Here is a 21539-nt window from a genome sequence, read left to right as displayed (position 1 = left end):
TACTTGTTTTTCTCTAAAATATCTTTTTTTTATTTTGCATGATTTTATCTGTAAATTATATTTTGTTAATGAACAGACATAAAGAAATGATAGACCAAATAAATAATGAGTTATTTATCTAATATGTTTGAAATCAACGATTACTTCTTGTACCCATATAAAACAAAAATATTGTGTTATCATAACATTGCTATCATAACATCTTAATAGAGAATGTTGATCAATGAAGAATTAAGGGATACGTACAAATTTGCATCAGCCCAATACAGCCGTTCTTCTTCATAGTCAAGGGTAAGTCCATTTGGCCAGACAAGGCTGGTGTTTACAATTGCTGTCCGGAAATTTCCTCCAAGTGTAGCTCGTTCTATTTTGGCGTTCGTACCCCAATCAGTCCAATACATATATCTAACAATTAGAACAAACCAACAGTGTTTCATTATCTAAGAAAATATATGTCATATATATGTCTTTATTACATGGTCTGAACAGCACAGTGGAAATCCCCAACCCACAGATACATAATTACCCACTTTATATACAGAATACAGCTAAAACAGGGGCCCTGACATAGCCCAAGTGGGCTGGCAAATGAACTTATCTTTGTCCAATTTGGTCACCCAAAGGGGTGGGCCAAAATAAGCTAAAAAAGAATTTGTCAACAAGTCAAAGATTGGATCCCATAAGGCTCTTTTGCAGATCTGTCTGGAGAAAGGCAAATCCTTGGCCCAGGAGGGTCCTTACCCAAATAGTCAACCCCTTACATGATAATCGGCTATACATGGCCAACTAAAATGAATTAGGTGAAGACATAAAAAAACAAGTATTTACACAAACAATTCAAAATGTAAAAATAAACAGCCCAGAATAAAATATTTTAGCCCCTACACAATGATGAAATAAATGAATGTTACCCTCTGCATGGGTCCAGCATGATAGCCCTAGGTCGCTGTACACGTGCAATCACAGTGCGATCTGACCCATTCACTGCCATTGAGTTTATGGTCTGATTTAAGTAGTCACTGTAATAAACTCTTTTGTGTATCCAGTCAAAGGCTATGCCATCCGGAGCTCCCAAATCTAACACAAAAAATACATTCCAAAGAAGTCAAAATAGGATTAAGGTGTATTGCATATTAAATGGAAATGTAGACCTTTGAGAGCTATGGTACATTACAGGGTATATGTACAGAGCAAGCAGAAAGAACAAGTTTGTGAATAGAATTTGGATAGGCACATAGTTTAGGACTATAGAGAAATCCTTAGGCCACTAAGAGCAAAAGAGCAAAGACACAATGTGATTAGTCACAGCGAGTTTTACAATACTTTACAATATGGAGGAAAAGTCGATTTGTGCACAGATTGGGGAGCCTAATTGCTTCCTTTGATATGTGCCTGCACAACCCATAGTGATCCCACCCATTGTTATCACCACTACAAACACTGGGAATCTAAACCCTTGGATCCACTCATTTTTTTTGACAATTCTAAATGTCAACTTTCAACTATCTAACTGATTATGGGTGATTATGAGTTGATCATTTTAAAGGTGGCATAGTCTCATTGAGCCTGCTTGGGATGCCAGCACTTACATTCATATCTCTAGGAACAATCCTTTTCTTAAGAAAGTTTCTTTGAACAAATACATAAAATAAAGCCAAACAAACATTACATCTTAGTTATATCAAAAGTATATTTACTGTACCTGATGCAACTGTTGTACGAGGACCACTTGGGGAACTGAGGCTAAAATAACTGATCCGGCTACGTCCAGCTCCAGAACTTTGAGTAAAATACACTCTGTTATCCAAACTGTCATAATCCAGAGCCACCGCTGTTCTGAAAACATTGACTGGAGGAAAGGGAGGGCTGTGATTCTCAGGATCCAAAAGTAAGCTTCTAATAGAACCTTCAAGGGCAAATATCAAGTAGTCATCTGTGGATATGACGCATCTGGTTCCATCACTTGCTAATGTGCCATAAGCGCACCCACATTTTCGTGTCTGCTGTCCAGGCAAGGCAAAGCATAAATGTGAGCATCCTCCATTGTTCTGAAAGCATGGGTTATTGTTCAGTTCCTGTGGAGAAGTTGGCTGATAGCGACTATCAAAGACTGTAACATCTCTCAGAAGGTTAATATTGTCTCTGATGACGCTAGGTTGTTCAGAATTGCTAGGCTCTTTACTGGCCTGGAAGATTTTCTTCAGATTCCTATCCACCCAAATGATGGAATTTTCAAAGACTGTAATTCCATATGGTGTGGGATACCGGCTGCCATAGCGCACAATCTCTGTTTCACCTCCTTCTGATTTGACTCTAGCGATCATATCCAGTGAGTCATCAACCCAGTAAACATAACCATTGGTGCGATCCACTGCTAAACCACGGGGTGTAACAATTCCTTCAGACACCAGCACTGTCCTGTTGGTGCAGTCAAGAAAAGCCCGTTCAATTTTAGGACTTTGCCCATAATCTGCCCAGAAGATGTATCTGTTCTTTGGATCTACCACTATGTGCCGTGGCATGTCTACTGTAGTTTTCATTAGAACACGACGGTATGATGTGTTCAGACGCAACACCTCTATGAAGGTCTCAGTCAAGAAAGCATTTGTGAAATAGAGATTTCCTATTAAAATAAAATTAAAACTGTGTTTAACCCCATGCAGGGAAAACAACATTCACATATAAGAATGGACTTTTTGGAGGAAAACACACAGACAGTAAAAATCAAGGCAAAATATTTGCATGTAAATGTAATCTAAGATGGAATATTGCAAAAATAGTCACTGACTGCTTTCACCTACCTGCTACCCAATCAACAGCAATTCCACGGATTCCATTCCTTCCTATTCCACCTGTCACAATGTTTCTAAAAGAAGAGCCATTAGGTTTAACTCGGCGGATTCCATTGTTTGCTCCAGGTGTGCTGCTAAAGTCGCACCAATAAATATATCCGGAAGGCATGTGAACATCAACATGAAGGGCATTGCGACCTAATAGAATTAAATAATCAGAAAAACTGTTTGAAGGAAATAGCATGTACCTGAAGATGACTACATAAACCAAGGACCATAACACTGAGGGACAGAAAAATCATTACTGGGTTGTATTGTAGATTAAACAGTTACCTCACCAAGCTGATAAAGGATGTCATCAACATATAAAGGTGTTGCATTGTTCCTTTACAGGTCTTTGTAAGTTGGAACAAATTTTTGCAGGAATGGAGAGGATCTATTAGTATAGGGGGACTATTTCACCATTCTTCTCAAAGGATGTCCAATAGGAAAGAGTAAGACTAAAATTAGGTTGGGCTCTAGGTGTCTATGAGTAAGGCTTTTTTGGATCTATATTAAATTATCTATAGGATTTCTAAATCACTTTTTTTGATAAAGAATATGCCATGTTCTCCCACATGGCATACATATTTTGAATAGTTACCTACCTCGACCTGCCATTGGCACCATTGCTTCTGAATGGTCAGCAGCCTCTAAGCTGAACCCTTTGATGGCTGTTAGCATGGAAACCACTATAAAGGAGCTGTATGGTGAGCAAGTTCTGTTGTCAGCATTTATCTTGAAACCTGTTGCGCAGGAACAAGAGAACTGTCCTTGGGGTTTTGGAAAGCAGAGCTGCTGACAGGCATCTGGATTATTACTGCAACCATTGGAAGAACCAGCAGAGTCTATTTTGGAATTAGAAAGACATTATGTAAAATGTGTACATTGCATACAAACCAATAGTGCAGTGAGAGTAAGCCTTTCCGGGCCTAAAACATAATCGAGTAACATCTCAATCAACAAAGCATTGGAATTTCCTACAATTTCATTTTAAGCTAAAAACACTGCACTTCTTACATACAAACACCTTTCTGGAATGTAGAAAAGTATATTAATTGAACGATTACAGTTTGCAGATTAGTTAGGCACTGAAGGCACTGAAACAGGTGTGCTTTTGCATCTAGAAAAAAAACAATATATGCACCATGGCATGGTAATAACTAAAAATAACCAGTTAAGTATGGATCGCCACTTCAGTTAAAGCAGATGATTGGTCAACTCATAACAATGAATCATTAACAGACAGACTAGTATCTTGGAAATATGGCTGTTCAAAGGAAAGACTGGTCATATTGTGGTTTGTCTGAGCCAAAACTGCCATACTAATGAATTGACTAATAATTCTTATAATAGTACAAGAATGGCTGGTCTGATCGGGTTTGATCAGTCCTTTCGGCACACATATCCACAAAATTGTCTTTTTATTAATGACCAGCTTTACACAGAGTTATTCAGTATGTTTACAAAACAGGTAATGCCTATTCATGGCCATGTACTTTTTTCTCTCTTCAGTACAATACATCTACACAGGTGTCTAGCCAGTAATATTAACCCCCCTTTAATCTTTATTACTGCTGAAAATATCACACTTTGCAGAACAGGCAGGATACTCACTGTCTCTGTAATGGACACGCAGGCACTTCAGTCCCTGAATGTTGTCTCTCATCACAACTTTGTTGGCTCCGGTAGACTTGTCTACCCTTTCGATAACTTCATAATCACGGTCAGAGTAGTAAAGGAAAGCCTCGTGGATGGCTATTCCCCAAGGGTGGGAGAGATGGTTGACCACAGTAACTCGGTTTGTACCATCCATATTTCCTCTTTCAATCTAAAGGACCATTTTTGTATTTTATTTGCATGATAAAGTCTTTGCTGAAAACATTCCTCGAGGAAAGCTAACATGTATGCTTGTTACACTGATAGAAAATATAGTACTATAGCCAATTATGCTATGGATTCTTCAATTTAAAAAAACCTTTGTGCAAGAGAAAAAGGTATAGTAATCTCTGTATGAGAGGATGTGTCATGAAGTCCTGGGGAATTGGATTGGACCACACAAATAAGCTCAATGTTAAATACTGCCACCTTAGGGACCAATAATCAACTATTTATTAATTTGGTTTGCAGGTCAGCAAAGTTTTAGACAATGTAGATTTCCATTTGGAACTGAGGTTCCAGTTTAACAAAGACCTGATGTTTTATTATTGACAGGCTGATATAATAAATAGATGGTATTTCAGTTTTGTGGCTGTATTACTTCACGGAATGTCTATTAAAGGAGCCAAAGTTAGCAAGGAAGGACTGGGATCAAGGATGATAGTGGCTTGTGGGCATAAGCATTAACTGTTTGCCTACCATAGAACATAGCATCTACCTAAACTGAACATAGAATCTATCTAAACTGCCGGTTATTATGTACTTGTCTGTCTGCACTACAGATTCTACATTTCCAGGTTGCTCTTTAACCTATGCTAAATAAAAAAAATCAAAAATAATAGTAAGGCATACATTTAGTTTATATTTGCAGGAAAATCCCTGCTGGCAAAATACAAGACGGCACTGATTAGTGCTTAGCTAGATATCAACCCATCAAGCCCTTTTAGGCCATAGATAATAAGTGATTCAACTATTGTTTAATGAGCCAATTTGGTGGCCAAATCTATTAAATATACCAGTCAATCTTGATAAACAAGTCAATCTTTCAGTCAGCGTCTAACAATGGAGTGGTATAGGAGGATGAAACTGCAAAAGGCAATAACAGTTTTCTAGAAGATAAGGGGATTAACTAGAAATGCCATACTCACCATACCAGTGCCTGTAACAGTCCAGTAAAGTTTTTGCTCTGCAGTGTCAATTGTAATAAATTCAATATGATCCAAGTTATTAGTAAACAGGACAGATGGATTAGAGCCATCCATATCAGCACTGGCAACTTTTGCTGGGGTCCCTCCATCTATTCCTTGGTCTGTCCAGTACATTTTTCTGAAGAAAAAAAATGTTAATATTTAATTATAAAATTGGCAAAGGGAGTAAAGGTGCAGACAATATGATTGAATGAAAAAGAAAGGAATTATAGAAGGTAAACACATGGCAGAGAGGAGGGGGGATCTATACGACACCTCCTGATTTGAAATAAGAATAGCAAAGGAAAGTGATAAGGAATCCTGTGTTGCTTGTCTGAGAAACAATAGCATGTTAAGTAAGGGTAAAACAGCAGCCTGAGCAGCCTGGCAGGGGAACAAAATGAATTATGATTTCTTATCCTTTGGAAACATTCCAATGATAAACAGTTATCAGGGAGATTTACCCTTTATAAATCTTACCCTCTGGCTGGATCAACAGCAATACCAATAGGTGCCCCTGCTCCTGTCTGTGTTCCATCATTTGTAATAAGAGTTTTTCTGTGCTTCACTTCTCCACGTAGTTTTATTACCTTCAGTGTTAAAAAAATCAAGTGTCAGTTTGCTATTATAAATGTCAGTTTGTTATTATAAATGTCAGTTTGCTATTATAAAAAAACACTTAGCAGATGTTTAATAAATCTGTTGTACAGTGTGTGTGATGCTGTGATTTACAACAGATTTTGCCCATTCTAACTGGCTGATTTCAGCAATTTGTGCACAATAAAAAAAAATTTCATCTTGCAAAAAAATAACAAAACCCATTTTTGAAGTATCCTCTACATTTTGGGACTATGTTTGTGCCCATAACAGTTCCTCTTTATCAATATGCAGTTTGTGCTGTTGTTGAAAGTAAAAAAACAATAGAGTGATTGATATCACAGGGGCTAACATCAGCTAGTAAGGCTACACCCCCAAGTAAGATATTTCTCAAGAAAATAATCAACAACACAATAAATCGTAAATCTGATCATTCTTCCTGGTACCAAATACCCTTTTAATTAATGAGTTTAAAATATCTGGACTGCTGGACTCACATGACTTGGGTTTATGTAAATGTACCTCAATAGACTGAGTTCGTGGGTTTGTGTAGTAAAGATTTCCTGAAATCCAGTCCAAAGCCAAACCAACAGGTGCACCAATGATCGCTGCCGGAGCAAATACAGTTCTGTTCGTTCCATCTGACTTCACTCTGTGAATTTCACCCTAGGAGAAATCACAAATCTTAGCAATAGTAAATTGTTGTCTCAAGTGATCACTTTTTTTATGGTCAACAGAATCTTTTGGGAGCACTATGGAACAAAAATGCTAAATACAGTGATAAACAGCTATTCTTTTAAAATGTTAACATGATCAGTTTTAAAGGGGAAGTCTCAGCTATAATTTAAAAATAATTATCATGTATCTTGCAGAATGGAAAAAATCCTGGCCTGTGGCATTGTACTTTTATATAGTCATGTCACGCCTTCATGGCTTCTTATGATTTCCAACCAGGAACATTTTCACTATAACATATATAGGTTATGGCAATGGTTAGATAGATCCACATGTATGTGGTCACCCCAGATCTTACCCTAAATAACTTCAAGCTGGCAGAAATTTAACCAGAGCCTTACAGGGCCTCTAAATTTGCACTGGGGCCTCCACACACCGCCTACCAGCCTCCTAACTACACCGCACATTCTCATCCCCCTTCCCTTTTACACCAGTAGTTCTTTTCAATGCAAACTGGTATTTCAGTTGTATCTAGGAGAACAAACAGACATTCTTCCAAAAACTCACTTTAATTAACCTTCACTCTGAACCCCCACCCCCATGTGACTGCTACAGGTTTGGGAACCTCTGGGTTATGGATTGGGTTTAAATATGTAACTGAAAAAAAAGACATTCTATATAGTCAAAAGATAAACAATTAAGATAGTGGTAATGTCCTTTTTAACTTTTTTCATGTAGGGGCCAGCAAAGACATGGAGCTAGTATTAGATAATTATTTTCTATTCATTTACTGTTTTCCATTGTAAGAGGAAATTTTACTTTATAATAGGGGGTCATGGGAACCCAACTTGAACAACAAACAGACTAGTTTTGAAGGACTTGTTCAGAATAGATGAGCAGGCAAGCAAACATGAATATTAGACTTTAGAGCTAAGTGGTACTTACAGGATTCTCAATCCAATAGATCATTTGCTCTGAATCATCAAAGTCAACATCATACCCATTACGAATTCCTGCCACTGGCACCATGGCATCATTGGTTTTATCATCAGGGTTAAGGGACATCCCAAAGATAATACTATCCCTTACTACAACGAGGAAAGGTTTTTCATCTGGAAGAAAAGTGGGATATTATGGTTATCAGATTAATCTAGCTGCAAAAAATGGGGAATGCACAAATAAATATAGCATTTTGATGCCTAATCCCTTTCTTAGTTATAAGACAATATTATATTTAGTGTAAGATAGCACTGAGGATGGATTCCTGGCCGCAGATGTCTCCAGCAGAGCTTTCACCTTTCCTTGTTTAGGTGTCCCCTTCCTCAACTTTACCTCTTCTCTGAGGCCTGTGTTCACAGATTCTATATACACTTCCAGCCTCTTCATGAAAGGCGATCATGAATTAAACTAGCCCCCTTATAATAAAGGACTCTTAATAACATGGTCACATGGAACATTAAGCAGGGAACTTTAAAAGGAAAAAAATATATAATAGGAGCATATGGAGAACAGTCAGACAGTACTGCATCCTTCTGGTCCTCAGTGAGCTGGATTTTTAAACCTGCCTCATAGATTTTTAGCCAGAATCAGGCAGACAGGCCATTGAAAGGACTTCAAACAATGGCTAATAAGGTGACAACTTGGTCTGGGGGGGCAAGTTTTTATCATGTATTGGTCTATGTATGGCAAGCATTAGAGGTAGACTCTTAAGATAGTTTAAGAAAATGATATTTTACCAAAAATATTTAAAAAGTGGGGATGACAGTATCTCTTTAAACAAGTGAACCATAATTAAGCCATCACATAGGTTCAGATGTGCTATCTTGATCTTGACTGAAGTTAAAAAAATAATTCACTCAACTGTTCTCAGGATCAGTCCAGCAGAGAGCACTTTGAAAAAGATTCAATTAAAAAAGGAGCCAAGAACTAGCTTTTAATTAACATATTTTGTTTTATTATTTATTCACTGCAATTACAGATCTTAAGATCCTGGATATTACTATGTTGAAATGAAGACAATGGGCGCCGAACGAGCGTATCTAAATTTAATCATCCTGTTGAAAGTTTGAGCTGGAGAACCAAATTAACACTGTCATCAAGGATTAGGCTCCTAATAAGTTGAAGACAAGCGGGCAAAAGGTCTATTTTCTCAATCATTAGCAATAATTAAAATCTTTTCACAATGAGGAGAACAATCAATGTAGACCCTTTGGCAACAGGCATGTAACATCAAGTCTTTCATACCTGGGAGATAGTAAAAGCTTCTCTGTTAAGTGCACTTTGCTTCGGGTGAAAATGTCACAAGAGGGTCATTATGTACGGCAAGCTACAGTTATCTACAAGCTCCAGGAGTGACAATAATTCCCCCTCTTGTACCTAATGTACCAGATCTGACACTAGTCAAGTGCAAAAGGAATCATTTTAGACTATTTTAATATATAAAGTTACATATAAAAAAAAAAAGAGACACACTCCAGAACATTAAACCTTTGTCATTCCTTGTACAGAAGTTAAATGCATTGTATTCCGGTTTTAAATTAGGCCCACTCTCATATTGATGGTGTTTTCGATCACTGTGGTCATCGGAAAGCAGTATCTATCTCTCTTTTGTTATTTTCTGCACTGCTGGTTCTGACTAGATATACAATTTAAACCTTTTGGAACTGAGCTGATTACTCCCCTCCAGCCAAGACTCAATTTCCCATAATGTCTTACTTGTTCAGACCTGCACTGAAGGGGAACTACAGTGTGCAAAGCATTGCGGAGACTGGAGTGGAGACTTGAAAGTCTTGACCGTATAAAAGCACTCAACCTTTGGCTCCATGCTTTTAAATGGCAATGGAACTCCTCTGTGACTTAGCATATTTTTTTATATTTTATTGCTCGGGGGGAAAGCGCAAAAGTGCACCTCTTAGTGCTCATGTACCATGCACTTGTGCCCTAGGGAATGCTCTCTGCCAGTGCAATATCACAGGATGCCAGCCAGCCCTCCCTTTACCACCTGAAATAGAGTTGGGCCTCATTGTGGCCTGTGTTTCGTGCTGCTCCTTAACTTGGGCAGGTAGGGGGACACCTATGTGTACCTCCTCCACCAATACAGCTATGATAAATGACTTGTAAAATTTGCTATGCCTATAAAATAACAGTTCTATTAATGTCTAGAATTTATGCTGTTATTATGGGTGCTTTCACACATATAAAAAGTCTATTTTGGTGTCTTTTTTCAACACTTAACACAAACACGAAAATATCACTGCTCTATAACTGGCTCATAATCTGTTAAGACCTGACATACACTAAGAACAGCTAATTGTTCAATATACCCTGGCAGCATATTTAGCATTCAGGCCAATGAAATGAAAATTTGCTGATTCACACATGGGACACATGGGTCATCAGTATTTTATAATTCTTGATTTGTTATAACTAGGGATGTATTGAACCTATTGGTTTGGTATTCAGCCAAATCCCTGAATCCTTGATGTAGGAGCAGTGGATGCGATTTACCCTCCTACATCCCACATGTGCATAATTACCAAGTTGTGGCACTCATTATGGGTTTGCAAGTGTCACAACATAGCTGTGCTCTTTAAAAGACTCAGATTTGGCTGAATACCAGAGATTTGGTGCATTCCTAGTTATCACATATACATGTTTGGAACACTGCGGTGGCACAGCTAGGTTCCAAAGGCTCCATGCACTATAATGTTCAGCCAACCATTATGACCATTAAGATTTTTCTTGCTCAACAGCAAACATTAATGGGTCCTTATGGGTCCTCATGGGCCAAACCCCGCGTTTTCATCAAATAAAAGTTTCAAAATGCTCTACAAGATCTTTCCCTTAGTACTAAATATAATGTATAAATAACAAACTGTTCTGTAAATAAACATGTTCTAATTAATAATCTTTTCTAAATTCCAGGAATTTCCAGTGATGGAATGGATTTGGATCTTAAATATAAAATAGAAGTAAATCTAGAGCAACTGGACTTGCTAAGTAATTATTGAAGACGTTTCACTACTCACCTGAGCAGCTTCTTCAGTTCAACTGACTGGTGTGGGAAGTTCAATCAGCCAACTTTTGCCTCCATATGTAATAAAAGGCACTAAGTTTGCCCAGGAGTGGTAACCCATAGCAACCAATAAGATGTTTGCTATTAAACAGGTGACCAGAAAATGTTACCTGCTGCTTGGCTGCTATGGGTTACTGCTCCTGGGCAAACTTAGTGCCTTTTATTGCATACCCCCTTGATGTTCAGCTGCTACAGAGCAGTCTCATAAATGAAGCAAGACAAAAACAATAAAAGTTGAAAGGATGTGTAGAACTATAACTCTCGTTACCTCTCTGGCAGTTGACAGAATCTGAAACCAGTGTCCATCCAGAGGGACAAGCACATGAATAGAATTTCGGCCCAATGGACGATAACAAACAAATATGACTGCAGGGATTGAAAGCACAGGGATTGACACCTATGGATCCAAACAAAAGATTACATTAAAACATTAAATTTTGTAATAAACCCAGTTTTAATGATTATTCAGACAGGCACAGACTAGAAAGTCCTGGCCCAAAGAGCAATAGATCAAAATATTTCTCTGTTGTTTATGTAGAACCTTGAACATTATATCCATTTAATGTCAGAGACAAGACATTGTATTCCTACATTTATAATATTTATTAAACTAAGTGCGTTACTAGTGATCCTCAACTTGTGGCTTTTCATTGGGAGAAGTAAGAAAAAAGCACATTTGTTATGGTTTGGTTATCATGCCACAAACTATTGAACCCTGTACAATCAACACATTGATTTGGTATTGGCAGCTCCTCTTTATTGTTGTATATTGTATAGTGGAAAGCATGGATATACTACCTCCTACATGCATTTTAAGGAGTAGAATAAATATACCTGAGGATGGCATTGATATCTCACCTCCAGGCTGTTTGACAGAATGAACTGCAGAAATCCCCAGTGGCTGATGAATATTATAAATCATGACAGTCTGATTGCCACCGTGAAATTTATTGGCTCGAATTACCCGACTGGTGTACCGATCAGTCCAATAAACATAGTCTTCAAAAATGGTAATAGCATGTGGATGTTGCAGCACCTATTGGAAAAAAATAAAACACTTAAACCAATGTTTGATGGTCCCCAAAAAAGTCCCACAAATTGTTTCCAAAGAGGAAACTGTAACTCATTGGATACTGATTATGATTTCTAGAGCTGTTGGCTAAATTTAATCTCAGGAGGTCTCATTTATAAACACTGTGTAAATTTGCACCTGGGCAGTAACACAGAGCAACCAATTAGTGATTAGCTTTTTTGAGCCAGCTACAAGTAAAATAATTATCTCACCAGATCACTGGCCATTGCCTGTTTCCTGTTATTGCCATCATAATCACAATAGTCAATATAGTCAAGGTAGGCATCTGCAAAGTAAAGACGTTTGTTGGGGTAGTCAATGGCAAGGCCGTTGGGCCAGTAGATCTTATTGGAAACAATTACAGTTCTCATTTTGCCATCCATGCTGGCTCTTTCAATTCGGGGGTTTCTACCCCAATCTGTCCAAAACATGACATGAGCACTGAAACACAAAATAACAACTATTAATATAATTTTAATTACTATCATAATTATAAACTGACAAGTTTGAAAAATATCAGGTTAGAAATAAACAGCATGCAAGATATGAATTTAAATGTTTTCCTGCATTCCTGCTTTTCCTGCATCAGCGCAATATATATATTTAACTTTTGTTGCTCCATCTGTAGCCGAACTCACAGCATTCCTTGGAATCAAAAGTAAATGTTTTTGTTTAAAAAGAAATTCAACCTTTGTGCAATAACAGAAGAAAGTGAAAAAGTTGTAACACATTTACATACAATAGCCTTATACAATATATTGTATCTTACTCTGTTCTGGGATCCAGTACAAGTCCTCTTGGATTTGTCACATTTTCGCTAATGAGCACAGTTCTGTGTGTTCCATCGAGCTGAGAGACCTCGATTGTTTCTAATACATAGTCGGTCCAATATAGATTTCGTCCCACCCAGTCAACAGCAATGCTTTCTGTTACCGTGACACCACTGTCGAAAATCTACAGAAAAGCACTTATTACAGTTCTTTTGTTGGCAATTATTATCTCAGTACTGGAATTATTCACATTTGCACACTGTACCTCCCAAATGCACATAACAGTATAGGACTAAAAACATTAATGTAAGAGATCCTACCACACGGAGCTACTAGTAGCAGCTACTTGTCACAGCTACAAAAATAGACAATTCTGATAATTTACTGATAATTGTTTATAGTGGTATAGTAGGGAAAGATGGTGCCTATAGTAGCAGTGTGGATAAATGCCTCTGGGAAGGGACTGTGGCTGTGGGATAGCAGGTATAGTAGGGAGAGATGGTGCCTATAGTAGCAGTGGGGGGATAATAGCCTCTGAAAAGGGACTGTGGCTGTGGGATAACAGGTATAGTAGGGAGAGATGGTGCCTATAGTAGCAGTGGAGGGATAATAGCCTCTGGGAAGGGACTGGGGCTGTGGGATAGCAGGTATAGTAGGGAGAGATGGTGCCTATAGTAGCAGTGGGGGGATAATAGCCTCTGGGAAGGGACTGTGGCTGTGGGATAGCAGGTATAGTAGGGAGAGATGGTGCCTACAGTAGCAGTGGGATAATAGCCTCTGGGAAGGGACTGTGGCTGTGGGATAGCAGGTATAGTAGGGAGAGATGGTGCCTATAGTAGCAGTGGGATAATAGCCTCTGGGAAGGGACTGTGGCTGTGGGATAGCAGGTATAGTAGGGAGAGATGGTGCCTATAGTAGCAGTGGGATAAAAGCCTCTGGGAAGGGACTGGGGCTGTGGGATAGCAGGTATAGTAGGGAGAGATGGTGCCTATAGTAGCAGTGGGGGGATAATAGCCTCTGGGAAGGGACTGTGGCTGTGGGATAGCAGGTATAGTAGGGAGAGATGGTGCCTATAGTAGCAGTGGGATAATAGCCTCTGGGAAGGGACTGTGGCTGTGGGATAGCAGGTATAGTAGGGAGAGATGGTGCCTATAGTAGCAGTGGGATAATAGCCTCTGGGAAGGGACTGTGGCTGTGGGATAGCAGGTATAGTAGGGAGAGATGGTGCCTATAGTAGCAGTGGCGATAATAGCTGCTGGGAAGGGACTAGGGGCTGTGGGATAGCAGGTATAGTAGGAAGAGATGGTGCCTATAGTAGCAGTGGGGGGATAATAGCTTCTGGGAAGGGACTGGGGCTGTGGGATAGCAGGTATAGTCGGGAGAGATGGTGCCTATAGTAGCAGTGGGATAATAGCCTCTGGGAAGAGACTGTGGCTGTGAGATAGCAGGTATAGTAGGGAGAGCTTGTGCATTGTAGTAGCAGTGGGATAATAGCATCTGGGAAGGGATATGGAGTAACAGTTACAGTAGGATGAGATGGTGTTTATAACAGTTAGGCTAATATACTGTAGTGTCCCGTTATAATTTAATTTATTAAACCAAGATGTCACTTACCACTTTTCTGTCTGTACCATTTACAAATGCACTCCAGATCTTATCCTGTGCAATATCAGACCAAAAAATTCGATTGGTAACTGAATCAAAATCAATAGCCACAATAGTTCTCCCATCTCGGATGACTGGATAAATGTTATGTGCTTGTGTGGTGATATTGTCAGCAATGATTTGGTTACGACTAGCCACCAGAAGCAAGAGATTAGCAGACCCTGTATATTATAACATACAGAAAAGAGAGATGGTATGTTACATTTAGAGCAGTTAATAGCTAAATATATTGATTCTTAGCATTTATTTCAAAAGTGGACTCTTTGGGGCCATTTAGTTATATCCTACCTGCGGCCTTGCAAGTTCTTCCATTGGGTTCTAAAATGTATCCGTCCTCACAATAACACCTGTATGATCCCCTTTCATTGTAGCAGGTTTGACTGCAAAACCCAGGTGTCAGGCACTCATTGATATCCTCACAGGTTTTGGAATCATTTGAGAGACTGTATCCTTCTGGGCAAGTGCATTGTGCTCCAAATGGTCCCTGGATACACTGGTGAGTGCACCCAGCATTATTATCAGTACAGCTCTCCTGATCTGTTTAAAAGTTTAAAGGAAAATAATGTAATAATGTTTATTATATATATATATTTAAAAAAAGCATTACATTCAAAGACACCTGTATATTTCACATTTTCATGGGTGAAACATAAAAAATAAAATTTTTGTATAATAAACACTATATGGACAAATGTATCTGTAAGGACATATGGGTGATCAGAGGCAACCCCTCCCCACCCAAAAAAATATATGCAATGCCAAGCCTCAACTAAGGTGACTTTCAGTGGGCTCTGGAGGAAAATACATGGCTCTGGAGTGATAAACGGCTTTTTACCACTTGGCAGTCTGACAGAAAAGTCTGGGTTTGGCAGATGCCAGAAGGACACTGCCTGTTTGCATAATGCTGACTGTAAATTATAGCGGAGAAGAAATTATGGTCTGGGGCAGGGTATATGGGATATAAAGTTTCCATTAAAAGCACACCTTAAGGTTACAGCATAAATGTTCATTATTCACTATCCTGTGCTTCCTACTTTATGGCAACAGTGTGGGAAAGGCTCTTTAGCACAATAATGCTCCAATGAACAAAGTGAGGTCTGTACATAATGGGTTTCCTGGATTGGGAGTAAAAGAACCTGACTGACCTTCACAGAGCCCTGCTCTGTATAACAAACACTATATGGCCAAATGTATCCATACAGATTAGTAGCCAAAAGTATCCAAATTCAGGCAAAAGATTGTGGAAGGCGACAAGCAATGTAGTCAGGAACAAAGCAGAAAATCGTCCATGGTGTTGTGTCCAAGTTGGTGCCGCCCATGGCCAACATGTGGGACGTGGCAGTGATGCAGTGACATCCTCGCATAGGTGTGTGGCATCATCGTGGTGTGCTTGGTGTCTGGTGTGAAACTTCTGGCCAAATGCCCAAATATAGGTCTTCACTGTAAAGTTCCTGGGTCCATTTAAATTACTATTTTGGTTTGATCTACCAATTCCTGACTTTTTGCTTTTCTCCTGACTACACTGATTGCTGCCTGCCACAATCCTTTGCCGGAGACTTGCTTAACCCCTTGGATACTGGATTTTCTGAACTCAGCTTCCTCCTTGGTCCTGATTTAGGGCCGTCAGGCCCTGACAGCTCTCAACCAAACTGGACACCTGTGGGATGATTTGATTGGGCTAAAAGTGAGCTAGGCCTCATGAATGCTCATGTTGTTGAATAGAAGCATATATAATCAACTATGGTCCAACATGTAGTAGAAAGCCGTCTTAGAAGAGTAGAGGCTGTTATTAAAGCAAAGGGAGGATGAATTTCATAATAATACCCTTGCTTTGGCAATAAAAATGTTTGTCAGGCAGGTGTCCAAATACATTTGACTTTATAGTGTATATAGATATGCTGTTGCTAATTTAATGACATAGATGCTAAATTGCATTAGTGCATTTAGTAATAGGAACCAACCAGAAGTATGTTGTGAGCTGTCTACTATAAACGACACAATAAGACAAAGATGTGATTGGCTATAACTGCACTGGTGCAATTTAGCATTAAGTTAGTAAATTAGCCCCAGAATACCTCTAATGCATACAGATGTGTTAACAGAAAACAATATACTGCAATAGTCAAGAAAAAAAATTGTTAATATATATATTTTGGTTTTCAAACGCAGTTAGCCTATACAATGAAATTCATATTTAAATGAAATCACTTATAATCACAAAGAATAATTTGGATAAATTTACAGTACCTGGTTGATATTCATCTGAAAATTTGCATCGATTTAAGAGAAAGAAAAAGAGAAAAGTGGACAAGTTAAAAATCACAAGTCAATCATGCCCATTTGATTAATTGATAAATCCCAATAATGATCTGAAGAAATGATTAAATGCATTTTGCGTGATGTGCAAAGAAAAGTCAAGAAGGTAATGATTTAAGAGAACAGGCTTGATTATGTCTAATTGTGCATCACTACAATTCATGCAATCTTATTGGATGTTAGCAAATAATTGAATCATGAAAAATTTTCAGTCAGAAGTCAATTCACATTAAATTGGTTGGCACCATTTGCAAAAGAATCTGTGTACAAATAACATAATAAATTGCGAAGGAAACAGAAATCCCAATGCACAATTTTGAAAGATTATTCTCATGAAATTCATGCGTGATTCCCAACAACTGGTCACATGAAACACCAAAAGTCATAGAAAACAACAGTGGTGTAACTACAGTATCTATACAGCAGACTCCACAGCCACTGGGGCCTAAGGCTGTACCGTAGTCCTCTCTCCCCGGCCCCTCTCCTACCCTTATAATAGTGGGGTAGTGCGGGTCAGAAGCTGCGGCAAAATTGGGCCCGGAGGGGGACAGGGAAGAAGGACTGTTCACACTGGGCCCCATCAGAAGAAGTCTGGAAGCTGTTGAGAGGTGCAGGTTGTCTATCCCTGCTACCAGGCCTTGACTGGCAATCTGTGGGTTCTGGCTCGCACAACAAAATCACAATGAAGTATAATGTACACAAACTAAAAGATGTGTCAATATTAAGCTGCTCACTTACTGCATAGCGGTGACTCATCTGCCCCATTAGGGCAGTCTGGGGTGTTATCGCATACTTTACTGACGTTTATACATATAGTATTGCCTGGGCATTGCCACTGCCAACTGGGGCAACGGAAGGGTGGTGTTGGGCAGTCTTTTTCATCACTCATGTCTCGGCAGTCGTTGTCTCCGTCACAGATCCAGGAGCGATAAATGCAGTTTCCATTGTCACAACGGAACATAGAGGGAGGGCAGCTTCTAACTGGGCATGTGTTATGTTCATCTGAGCCATCAATGCAGTCAGGATGCCCATCGCATTCCCAGTTTGAGGGGATACAGGCCCCATCTGACTGGCATTGGAATTCATTCTGGTGGCACATTCCAGCTGGTCTAGTCGCTGAAAATAAGATTTTTTTTTTTCAAATTTAGTGAAACCATATACAATGCCCTAGAAGTAAGTTTGCTTCATCTAAACCAGTTCTAAAGATCTAATTTATGCCACTTAATAATCATCATTGGAAAAACAAGTGAACAAACTAGATACCTACGCAGATCTGCTCTGTCTCCTTTATGCAGTATATAACTGCCACAATAACTGCTCCTTAAATATGTGGTACACCTTCAGCTTAACTTTTGCAATGTTAGAGAACAGCCTATTCTTAGCAACATATCAATTGGTCTTCATTTTTTATTTTTTTATAGTTTTTAAATTATTTACCTTCCTATTAAAGCTTTCAAATGGGGGTCACCACCCCCAGCAACCAAAACTGTGTATTGTTCTGTGAGGATACAATTTTATTGTTATTATTACTTTTTATTACCAATCTTTCTATTCAGACCCTCCTCTGTCATATCCCTGTCTCTTTTTCAATCCACTGCCTGGTTACTAGGTTTATTTGGACCCTAGCAACCAGAAACTCCAAAGTGGAGAGTTGCTGAAAAAAAAGCTAAATAATTCAAAAAACACAAACAATAAAAAATGTAGACCAATTGCAAATTGTCTCAAAATAGCACTCTCTACATCATACTAAGGGTTAATTTAAAGGTAAACAACCCCTTTAACGTCAATGCCATCTAGCTAGAGGGCTGAAGATTATGTCTGACCCTTTAAGGCAGTGGTCCCCAACCTGTGGCTCGCAAACAGGTGCTTATTTTTTCTGGTTTAGAGGCAAGTTTTGGTTGCATAAATAGCATTGATAATAACTGATGACAGCACTTAACACAGTTAATATGGACGTGTCTTGCAAGTTATTCATGGCTCTTGCATACTATAAAATTCTAATCTGCTCTGGGTTCTGAATGTACTTACGGCAGTTGAGTTCATCAGAGTGATCATTGCAGTCAAAGACTCCATCGCATTGGTAACCGGTACTGATGCACTGATCACCACTGGCACATTTGAATTCAGAGTACGAGCAATTGTATGCTAATGGAAAGAGAAATGTTACAGGTGAAAACATGTATTATATAGTATTTGGCCAGAGAACTATGAAGCTAGCTAATGATATCTGAAAGGATGCGTTATGATATCTATAGTTTATACTTTAATTTAATAGAGAAGCCTTAAAACTGACCATATTATTTATGAAAACATCTGTTATTGTTCTTTGTAAAAACATTTTGGTTTGTAACACACAAAGTGATACTCACTACAGCCCATCTCATCTGAACCATCAACACAATCCTTGTCTCCATCACAAACATAAGACGGATCTATACACCGATGATCTGGACACTGAAATTGTCCCGGTTCGCAGGTACTTGTAAAATCTGTAAATATAACAGCAGTGAGATCTCACACATTATAATTATGAATAGGGCTGTGCAAACAAGTAGAGCTATATAAATAAAAAATTACATACATACCTTCATTACAGATAGATAGATAGATAGATGATAGATAGATCCATCCTTTTAAAGGAGAAGGAAAGCCTTAATCCCTGGGAGGTACCAAATGTTAGGCACTCTTCCCTATCATGTTGGCACTCTCCACTGATTAGACATTTTCTTCTCCTTTAAAGCTTAATAGTTAATAGTTGCAAGCATATATTGCACAGTAACCCCAATATGTTATATAACAGTAAGGGATCTTGTAGAGCTGAAAATGATCATTTTCACTGGAAATTTGTTTTTGTGTCTGTAATTTTGTCTAGGCAAAAGAGTCAATTTCTGGAAGGTATTTGCCACCTAAAAGACAAGGACGTCCATCTTGAGGCCTGCTGGATTGTGTTTTAGGATGTGCAAAGAACATCCCTGGGCTAAAACAATCAAAAATTTATAATATTGTTACTTACTGCAATTTAACTCATCTGATCCATCCCCGCAGTCATTATCTGTGTCACAAAGCCATATACGAGGAATACATCGGTTATTTTGGCAAGTGAAGGAAGTGGATGAGCAGGAACGAGGGCCTTGAGTGGGGCAATTTTGCTCATCGCTCCTGTCGACGCAGTCATTGTGACCATCACAGCGCCAGTTCAGGGGAATGCACTGCCCATTACCACATGTAAATGCCCTGGAAGAACATGTGTTATCTGAAAGAAAATGGCAGTGGTCATTAGATGCCCTATTGAGCACTGGAAATATCTGCCTTGTTACTACTACATCCTGTGTAGGGCAGAGTTTGGTCCAGCCCATAAACAAACAGGGCTCAGGTCCAATGCCTACATGCCTCCCCAGACCACCACTAACGCATCCAGAGCGGCCCAATGCAGTATTCATGCAGAAAGTGCAGGTTTGTGTGCTTACATGATATGCAAAAAACATGGCAGCTTGCTCCTATTTTTTCACTTTGCACCCTTTTTTCCTATACATATGTACAATAAAGGTTGCCAAGGAAAGGAACAAACCAGGGATACCAAGCAAAAAAATGCACACCCGATGGTAAATATAGAGAAAAACAAAATATACTACAAAAAATGATTTTATTTCACCACTTACTCCGAGTTCCACAATTGGCTTCATCGCTGTTATCATGGCAGTCATCAACTCCATCACAGCGATCATAGACTGGAACACACTTGCCATTAGCACAGGGGAAAGAGTAAGACCCACACTGCATGGTTGGTGGCTCACTGGCTGGATCATCAAAGCATGTCTGCTGATCAGGACGTAACCTCATGCCATATGGGCACCCACAAACCCTTTGGAGATTGGGCACTGGGTAGCAAAAATGGCTGCAATCTCCATTGGGATTTGTTGGCCTGTTGCAATAATTTGACCCTGTGGTGGAAAAATCAGACGACAATTTATCTAAATTGAATGTTTGAGTCATACTTTATCTATGCTAATAGAACATCTGGCATTGCTTCTGACATTATCAGACTAGTAAAGGGAGCATTAAAAAGCACTGTACAATGAAATATCCACAATACAGTGGGAGCGCCTACTGTTATATCAGACACTAAGATCCCCTTTACAAAATATTGTAACGGTGTGCTCAATAAACCTTTGGGTAATTCACACATATCAGCTACCACTTAATTGGCTAAATAAGGCTAATCCAATCTCAGTCCCCCAGGCCCTTGACATTACTTTCTCACAGAGCTGTGCATATAGTAAATAGCTGATTTCTCACCTCCCAGCCTGTCAGCAATGATACTTACCTATCTGAGTGCTAGCATCAAATGACTTCACATGCATGATGTTATTAATGCCTCTGCGTATAATTGTCATCTCTCCCCCGTCATATTTTCTGACACGCACTATGCCTCCAAGTCGCCAGTCAGTAATATATGCATAACCTATAATGAAAATATTATAACCCTGTCTATATTTTTAAATACACATATTTGAGTTTTAGTTTGAATATATAATATAGTGGTACAGGTATGGGATCTGTTATCCAGAACCAGTTATCCATCTCCCATAGGCTTCATTTTAATTAAATCATTCAAATTTTAAATTATGATTTCCTTTTTTTCTGTATTAATAAAACAGTACCTTGTGCTTGATCCCAACTAAGATATAATTA

At 38.9% G+C, this 21539-nt stretch overlaps 1 protein-coding gene across 2 annotated transcripts in view; it reads right to left on the bottom strand.

The window, feature by feature from the left end:
- Window positions 1-21539, bottom strand: part of lrp2 (LDL receptor related protein 2) — a 111155-nt gene that overhangs the window by 41438 nt on the left and 48178 nt on the right. The window contains exons 20-42 of one of the 2 annotated variants that reach the window (XM_012971045.3): window positions 21172-21309; window positions 20507-20788; window positions 19861-20100; window positions 19217-19336; window positions 18876-18992; window positions 17586-17963; window positions 16779-16793; window positions 14820-15068; window positions 14481-14692; window positions 12866-13050; window positions 12309-12537; window positions 11883-12060; window positions 11293-11421; window positions 7895-8061; window positions 6797-6940; window positions 6158-6267; window positions 5639-5816; window positions 4449-4662; window positions 3440-3679; window positions 2802-2990; window positions 1703-2623; window positions 912-1077; window positions 247-405 (exon numbers count right to left, since the gene is read on the bottom strand). In XM_012971045.3, the coding sequence (XP_012826499.2) occupies window positions 247-405; window positions 912-1077; window positions 1703-2623; window positions 2802-2990; window positions 3440-3679; window positions 4449-4662; window positions 5639-5816; window positions 6158-6267; window positions 6797-6940; window positions 7895-8061; window positions 11293-11421; window positions 11883-12060; window positions 12309-12537; window positions 12866-13050; window positions 14481-14692; window positions 14820-15068; window positions 16779-16793; window positions 17586-17963; window positions 18876-18992; window positions 19217-19336; window positions 19861-20100; window positions 20507-20788; window positions 21172-21309 (4960 nt within the window). The remainder of the gene's footprint in view (window positions 1-246; window positions 406-911; window positions 1078-1702; window positions 2624-2801; window positions 2991-3439; window positions 3680-4448; window positions 4663-5638; window positions 5817-6157; window positions 6268-6796; window positions 6941-7894; window positions 8062-11292; window positions 11422-11882; window positions 12061-12308; window positions 12538-12865; window positions 13051-14480; window positions 14693-14819; window positions 15069-16778; window positions 16794-17585; window positions 17964-18875; window positions 18993-19216; window positions 19337-19860; window positions 20101-20506; window positions 20789-21171; window positions 21310-21539) is intronic. The other variant, XM_002936756.5, reaches the window with a different exon arrangement.

The sequence above is a fragment of the Xenopus tropicalis genome, chromosome 9 (assembly GCF_000004195.4).
Source record: "Xenopus tropicalis strain Nigerian chromosome 9, UCB_Xtro_10.0, whole genome shotgun sequence".
Lineage (NCBI taxonomy): Eukaryota > Metazoa > Chordata > Amphibia > Anura > Pipidae > Xenopus > Xenopus tropicalis.
The sequence above is the reverse complement of the archived record's forward strand: the minus strand, read 5'-3'. Positions and strand labels throughout refer to the sequence as shown.